Source organism: Trichoplax adhaerens, genomic scaffold (genome assembly GCF_000150275.1).
Source record: "Trichoplax adhaerens TRIADscaffold_3 genomic scaffold, whole genome shotgun sequence".
In the NCBI taxonomy this organism is placed as follows: domain Eukaryota; kingdom Metazoa; phylum Placozoa; class Uniplacotomia; order Trichoplacea; family Trichoplacidae; genus Trichoplax; species Trichoplax adhaerens.
The window spans coordinates 4,699,861-4,708,233 of record NW_002060945.1 but is presented as its reverse complement, the minus strand read 5'-3'; the positions used below and the strand labels follow the sequence as shown (position 1 = coordinate 4,708,233).

Sequence of the window (8,373 nt, the reverse complement as noted above, 5' to 3'; positions counted from 1 at the left end):
GTAACCATGTAATGTATGATAGTGTCCAAGACTCCCGGTCAGTCTGTGTGATCAGCCAATACAGGCTGACTGGACAACAACGCGATTTACAGTACTGTATAATCCGAATAACTTAAAATTTAGCTCTAAAATATGTAATTACTATACACTATTCGAATTAAGCTCCTATAGTACTGTATTTATATCTTAAAATGCTAACCATCTTTATTGATGCTAAAATTCCGCTTAACAAATAGTACTAATATCTAGTATATCTTTTAGCGAAATTTTTACTTATATGGTTTAATTCGCAAAGAACTTTAATAAATCATCTATTACAACCATATCTTAGAACAACATACATAATCCAATGCACTACATATAACAAAATTGAGAATACTCTATGATATCTCAGATCAATGATAATAGGAACTACAATAAATTTAGCACTAATAAGGGCATAATCGTTTCATTCACGCCATCCTTTAACTTTCGTAAATTTATATGCCATAAAAAAGCAATTCACCTTAACAAAGAAGCATATCAGCAAGTTGTTTGGAAATAATAATAAACCTACTTAATTAATATGGATGAATATTGCTTATGTAAGATAGTGTTATACTATCGGTTATTATCATCAGTCGATACTATGCAATTATGAACAGCAGAGTGAAATATCTAGTTAAGGGGAGAGATTTCACTACTGAAAACTGAAGATAATTCTTGATAATTAATTGTATAGTATAATAAATTAAGATTTCTTTTTTGACGTAGAGGTACCAGAAATATTCTTGAGATGTTTAGTTCGCTGCTTGAACATATGTTTGTACATGTACATACCTCCTATATCAACCGATATGAAATGCTGATTAGATAATGCATCGGTAAAACCATATACTATTATATCGACGCTGATATATTAGGGTATTTTAAATCTAAAAAGTAACACATTCAATTAAATATTATTCATAGAAGATATACTGTACCAATTATTAGCATGGAGAGATGAAATATAAGATAAGTCGAGAAGTTAAAGATAAAATTGTAGGGATTAGGAAGTGAAAGAGAAAAATAACCAGTTTCACGGTAAAATGGTATAGACCGCCATATTACGGCTCCTTCAAATATCAAATGTATTAAAGTCAGGAATAGTACATATTCGGACTATTACTGATGTGTCCTTAAAAAGCTTCAGATACATTGTGCTTAACTAACCTTCGAGATAAAATCCAACCGGGTACAGTGGTATCCAAGCCGTATATCGTAACCATGTAATAATACGGATTGGATAGTTGATAACGCTAAGGGCATACTGGGGATATCTATTCGTATTTTTAAAATAAATTTACTTTGATTGCAAGTATTGGCCTTTTGATGAGTAATATTATTAAATTATTTTGAGCAAATCAGGTGAATTACCTAATAACTTCGATTAGCGACCATGCCAAAAATAGAAGTATCACAATCTTTTCACCATGAATACTTTCTTGCGGTGAAATTATCATGAACAATACCATATTGCGACCGAAAACCTCGTATAAGTAATGAGCAATAATATCACTAATTCATTCCGTTAAGAAAAGGTTAAAGATTACAATTTAAATAGACCATTAGCATACTTGTATAGCAGGTGTTAGTACGCCTGATTTCACGATACCAAGGAGAGGATGAATGACTTCAAGTACCGCAAGTGCTTGACAAAATTTCATATATGATCCAGTAATATCGTATGTTCCAACATGAAAATCTAGATACCGAATTGAAGAAGTAGACTTTCAGTATATACAGTTATAAATATGTAAATATCTTAAGTGTATGTAATATTTAATTAACTGCACTTTAGTTAGGTATTTAACGTTTAGAACGCAAATAAAATCATTAAATCAAATTGTAATTATACCATAGGGATCCGCAATTATTCTGCTTAAGATTGTGCCCGTGATAATGGAAAAGCAAACTGCCTGAAGCAGATTATAAAAGACTAGATAACCAACTTTAATTTGACCTAGAACTGTGAATTATAAAAAATTAATATAGTAATAAAGTAATTGCTACATCAGTTTACATATGCTATTACATTATCAGATTAGTAACAGCACCATTAATGGCCATAAACTGAAGTGCAAAAAATAATACAAAACCTTGTTGCTGAAGTTTTTGAACTTCAGCGTCAACTAGTTGAGGAATGACTTTATCAACTTCGCTTTTTGCCTAGCGTGTATAGGTATATACGTGTATATATGATGAATATTAGTAGATAAAATCTCCATCACAGAAATAGCTACCCTTAAAGCCTACATTATCAGTTTCTTCTTCATCTTCTTCATCTTCAACAAAAAATTTGTCAAAGTCGACTTTTAGCCAGCTTGGCTTTGGTTGGTCCTTGCACAACTGCTGCCAATGTTCCCCTATTAAAATAATTACACTGTTTTATGGATGAGTATATACTGTTCACATCTATACTACTTTGGGATTTGTGAGGATAAAAATTACATAAAAAGAAAAATTGGGCCGCGTTTCAAGTACAAAATACCGTAGTAATAAGGTAAATTGATTATATCTCAATCGTCTCAATTACTGAGTAATTTAGTCACATTTACTAGTACAGTGAATGCTCTTTCAAGCAAAGAGATTTAAACCCTTACCGACTTTATCCTTCAAAAGTTTGAATTCAACCGTTCTGCCCAAAATTTTGTAAGTATTTCCCTAAATGATGCAATACTACAGTATGACCTCATAATACTCTTACAAGTAACGTTATAGCAAATAGTATACTGTACATATTTAAGTTGATTTCTGTGTAAGTGAGATTTCACAACTTTAAATAATGCAAATATTGATAAGATATAGTATAGTAAGTTGATATGTATACTATCAGAGAGAAACCTATACGATTAAAAAAGACTTTACAAAATTGAGTAAAGACTAACGATCGCACAAACCAAGGACATTACTTACAGTTGGCTGCAAAGGCTTGTAGAATTCAAAATCGAGACAATAATCATGTTTACCATTAGCACCGATACCATTAGCTGTACATCAATAAGAATGAAAAATTGAATTTTATGGTCATAGATACAAAATCGAAATAAAAAATGCATAACAACAGTATAATCAGAGTTACTAAGTTGCGATAAGTGAATTTAATAATTTGAATGGTATATGGGGGGATTGCATGCGCGGTTAGCATGTTTACAAACGTTGTAGTAGATCAACCTCAGATTCATAGATTTAATGCCAACATCCATAGCATTACAAGGAATAGAGTACCACAGTTCATTGAGTTCAAGTATCATTTACGAATTATTTACAGAAAGAGATCACCTACAACAGGGGCTACAATTTCTATTCACTTCCAATACAATTAAGAATTAACATCAATTTAATACGAACTCGTATATAGTGCTTAGCTGCTTCGTTATTCTACGTACTGTATATCGGAGTAATAATTATAATTAATATAATTAATAGACAAATGATTGTTCTATCTATCCAAGTAAGTTATGAAACTTATTTAGAGTAATTTAACAATAAGAGGTAAAAGTCCGAATAGAAACTTATTGTCAATCTGAAATAGATACTATCAATTACACAGTACAGGCAGCGTCCAAAATGGTAAAAGCTTAGAAATTAATTGCACAGTTAGCAAACCTTTAAAAAATAACGAGTCCGGCCTTATTCTGACTGTTGCATACTGCATAGATCGTGCATATACAATAAAGTTTGAATTAGAAACATGGTAATAACTTTCACTATATTTTAAATTACGGTACAGTAACTCAAACTGACTAAATCAACTAAGTATCTGCAAAATATTATAAATGCATGTATAAAGACTTGATTATCAATACTTTCCATAACAAACTACTGTACTTGCGGAATTATTAAAGGTCTTGCACACATTGACTTACTTTCGCGTCTGTCAGATTCAAGGTTAAATAAATGAATTTTCTATCTTGGCCCCAAATAGAAGTTGGGCGTAGGCTAGGTACATTATTTGACCCGTCTTTCACCATTTTGCCTTTTCTCATATGATTACTGACTTAATTGATGTGGATTAAAAAATTATGGAAGTTATGATTAAAAATATTAGAAATTGGAGCAATTTTTAGCTGAGGGGGACTGCAAGCCTACTGATGTACTGTAGGATATTAATAATGTCATTAGTATCGTACTTCTGTCTGCATATCTGTACCTTATGGACACTTGGACAATGGACAGGTTGTGGTACTGGTTGGTTATCTGAGAAGGACGGGGATGACAACTAATTTTACACGCTACCAAGCTACTATATGACAATGTTGCAAAATTAATTGCCATGACTCTTTGGCCACTGCCCGAATACAGTACAGCATAGTACAGCAGATTCTAGAACCACAAGGGTAAAAATCGAGCATGCGTAGTAATTGCACAATCCACAAAACTTGAGTACGCAAGCTCATTTATAACCTTGAGTAAATGGTCCGCTAGGCCCCAGCTGGGATTGCCTGGGGAAGATTAACCACCCCAAGGCCATTATTTTATTTCAGCACTACCGTACGTACTGAGCTACTAAAAAGAAACACGACTGTACTTAAGTGGCCAAAAGCGAAAAAATTTCTTGTGCGTATTTAAAGATAGTTCAAAATTAGCTTTTAAAGGGGATAAATTGATCAGATCTTGAATCATAATACTCAATGTCACCGCGAAAGACTATTCTAGTGACCGGTGGAACTGGTCTAGTAGGTTGTGCCATTGCAGAACAAATAAAGAAAGAAAGCAATCCAGAAGAGAACTGGGTATTTCTCTCTTCTAAAGATGCAGACCTTACCGACGCTAATGCCACTGCTGCAGTCTTTGAAAAATATAAGCCAACACATGTGGTTCATCTAGCTGCTATGGTCGGGGGATTGTTTAAAAATCTAAACTATAATCTAGAATTTTTCGTAAGTTATTATAACTATTCGTTTGAATCATTTCTCTTTCATTATTTTGGTTTTGTGTTCCCTTATAAAATTGTTTAATTATTAAACACTCTAATTTACAGAGAAAGAACATGCAGATCAATGATAACGTTCTTTACTACAGTTATAAATATCAGGTAATGAAAATTAGTTAAAGATTCTTGGAGGTGATATAATCTGCTCAGCGGAATATTGTTATTTAATTATTCATTTATTCGCAATTTTGATGAAAATATAGGCCTTTTTAGTATAAAATTTGCAAGTTGATTACCTAATAAGCGTATAAAGAATAATAGTAGTGCACCATAGATCACAAGATACCCGTACACTGAATGGAGTTAGTTAGTAGTCCTTGACGCACGGATTCCCATTTTTCATTATAAAGAACATTAGCATTTCCAGGGCATTTAGTATTTAGCTAAACACTCCCACAATATACTGTACCTACAAGTACTCTCCCATCTATTATTTACATTTAATTAAAATTTGAAACAATCGTTATGACTAAGACAAATCTTTACAACAAAGTTCTAAAGTTCATATTTATTCACCAGTTATATCCCTGTAAATATTCATAACTGGATAGTATTACGGTAATAGGATAGCGATTAACTTAAGCTACTGAAAACACAATTACAACTGGTAAAATTGAATTGTCTGCTCCGATGTCATGCTACATACTACGAACATGCGATTCGAGTAAGAATACTGTATTTAAGAAAGTATTAGAAACTAATTTATATCACGAAATTTAAATACAATCAGGTCGAAAAATGTGTTTCTTGCATGTCTACCTGCATTTTCCCGGACAAGACGACTTATCCTATTGATGAGACCATGATACATAATGGGCCTCCACATGACTCTAACTATGGATATGCGTACTCTAAGAGAATGATTGACACTTTAAACAGGTATTTTTATGGAATTATGTAATTAAATTTCATCTTCCTGAATTTGGAATCGTTATTCAGAATAATCGCTATGATAGCTAGAATAGGTATACTTGACCACTATTATAGATCGTTTCATGTGTGTAGTATGTGTAGATTATTCTATGCCTTTGGATGTCTTAGACTTTTTATTGAATAAATAAATTTTGCATTCAATCCCGAATACTAGCTATACGTGCTCGATTACATCCATAATCGAGCACGTACATGCGTACTATAGACCAGAAATTTTATAACTACATGAAGTATTTGTTTTAATTGTAATTATAAATTTAGGAATTTGAATCTTTCTTAGATCATTATAATCGACAATCTTACTATAATAAGAATAATAAATTGCCAAGTCACTCTATTCTTTCGTTACAGATTGATGCACTTGTATCTCTGAGACGTAGAGTTAGAAGTATGCAAATTTTAATTTTTTCTAATTATTAACAGGGGATATAGCCAACAATATGGATGCAAATTTACGTGTGTTATCCCAACGAACATTTTCGGAAAATATGATAATTTCAATATAGAAGATGGTCATGTAATTCCAGGATTAATACACAAAATGTATTTAGCAAAAAGTAAGACAGGAGATAGCGAACTTGAGCATATTTTACGTAAACCTAAATTGTTACACGTACTCTATACAGTATACGCTGTATATATGGCCATTATGTCATTGTGATACATAATGGAGAGTATTTCCTTCGGTTACATTTTAGTAAAATTATAAGCTTAGCGGTATCATTTTATAGTACTTCTTCGTTATGACTTACATCAGTCTGTCTCTAGAGTGAGTATTTACGTGTACGTGTATGTCTCTATCTCGCTATAGCATTGCCATTATTGTCTTTTGGTCTGCAGGCAATACCTCATATTCAACATTTATTGTTTTGTACTTAAATCAGTATTTTCTACTTAGATACTGTTAATCTAGCCTTGTAGTAAAGCAAATGATTGTAGGCGCGCCACTCTATGTAGAAAATTATATCTATAATTAATGGTACTGAAAATACAGTAATCGTAACTTGATAACATAAAATTTTGTTAAACCTGGGATGCTTTACTACAGTGCTATATAGTAGCTCTGTAATGCGTTACGAGAACATATTACATGTGATAAAATTTACAAAAGGTAATAAGTAATATATCTACAATGATCTGATTGCTCTATTTAAAGAAAATAACGAACCTTTTCCTGTTTGGGGAAGTGGCAGTCCGCGTCGTCAGTTTATTTATGCCTTGGATCTAGCGAGACTTTTTATCTGGGTCCTTCGAGAGTATGAAGAGACGGAACCGATAATTCTTTCTGGTATGATATAGTTCCGTAGAATTTCAGAGTTTGTACTGTATTTTGGGTAGATTGTCCTTTTAGGAAATTGTTATAGTAATACGTAATATGTATTTAGATAATTGACATTGGATAAGAAATCGTTTTCTTGTTTTGATTGATCGTTTAAAATCTATTACCTAAACATCATGCACGTTGTTCAATGCGCTTTAACACGAAAAGAACCCGCTCATAGGTTCTTTTAATAGCTATATCACATTGATACTTATAATCTATAGATGATGTTTAACAATCGTATTAATATTACTATTGTATATAAAATCTGTTCATTTTCTCAGTTAGCTCAAATTTCTGTTGCTTTATGTAATTTATTCGATATAGTTGGAGAGGAAGAAGAGGTATCGATAAAGGAGGTCGTCGATATGGTTGTTGAAGCTATGGAATTTAAAGGACAGATCGTTGTATCCTAATTACGCATATATAGTAGATTTATTATATTAACTAGGCATTAGAATGTGCTATTTGTAAGATTTCCTTCACTTTCGATAAAATAATCAACAGTACGATACTTCCAAATCCGATGGACAATTTAAGAAGACTGCCAGCAACGCAAAGTTAAGGAAATACTTGCCAGATTTTGCCTTTACACCTATCAAGCAAGGTATGTACTTCAGATATAGCAATATCACCGTTATTGATTGTCATTAAAGTTACGAATACATTATGGGAACTATTTTTAGCTTTGGCGGAAACATGTGAATGGTTTTCGAAAAATTATGAAACGGTACGAAAATAGAAGAATCAGTTTAAGGAAATATTTAGATGATACTATTTTTTGAGTTATGCTTTTTAGAGACCCTTAGCTCGGTTTAATTAAACACAATATGGATGTAACTCTACAATGTTATGTCACCTTTCAGTATCGGTACGTACTATGAAATCATATATTGTCATTATACGGGCATCTACGACCGAATCAACTGATTTACTTGTCTTCTTTTCGGTTAATTTAATAGAATTGCATTGACTGATTACTGATCGTTGATATGGTTGAAATTGTTGTTTGTTTGCTCATATATTTCTAATCTTATATATTAACTGTAAATTACATTAAGTAATTCACCAATTTTTCTCTTACTGGTACAGTTAGTAAATAAAAATAATCTGTCACATCATTGTTTTTAGATACTTGGTTATAGAAGGCTTTAATATGACC

The 8,373-nt window shown here is 32.1% G+C and overlaps 2 protein-coding genes across 2 annotated transcripts; one reads left to right on the top strand and one right to left on the bottom strand.

The window, feature by feature from the left end:
- Positions 1 to 730: 730 nt before the first annotated feature.
- TRIADDRAFT_54534 (uncharacterized protein) lies at positions 731 to 4,495 on the bottom strand (the record flags this gene model as incomplete). Its single annotated transcript, XM_002110445.1, has 11 exons — positions 731 to 822; positions 1,195 to 1,301; positions 1,399 to 1,511; positions 1,599 to 1,726; positions 2,121 to 2,190; positions 2,278 to 2,387; positions 2,625 to 2,685; positions 2,938 to 3,011; positions 3,631 to 3,673; positions 3,891 to 4,021; positions 4,429 to 4,495. The coding sequence occupies 11 exons, from the start codon at positions 4,493 to 4,495 to the stop codon at positions 731 to 733; spliced, it is 996 nt and encodes a 331-aa protein (XP_002110481.1).
- A 178-nt stretch (positions 4,496 to 4,673) lies between these two features.
- Positions 4,674 to 7,953, top strand: TRIADDRAFT_14880 (uncharacterized protein; the record flags this gene model as incomplete). The annotated part of the gene is made up of 8 exons (XM_002110983.2): positions 4,674 to 4,904; positions 5,006 to 5,059; positions 5,688 to 5,836; positions 6,314 to 6,447; positions 7,047 to 7,178; positions 7,539 to 7,618; positions 7,719 to 7,818; positions 7,898 to 7,953. Coding segments are annotated over 8 exons (936 nt in total), but the record flags the coding sequence as incomplete, so codon positions are not given.
- Positions 7,954 to 8,373: the final 420 nt, after the last annotated feature.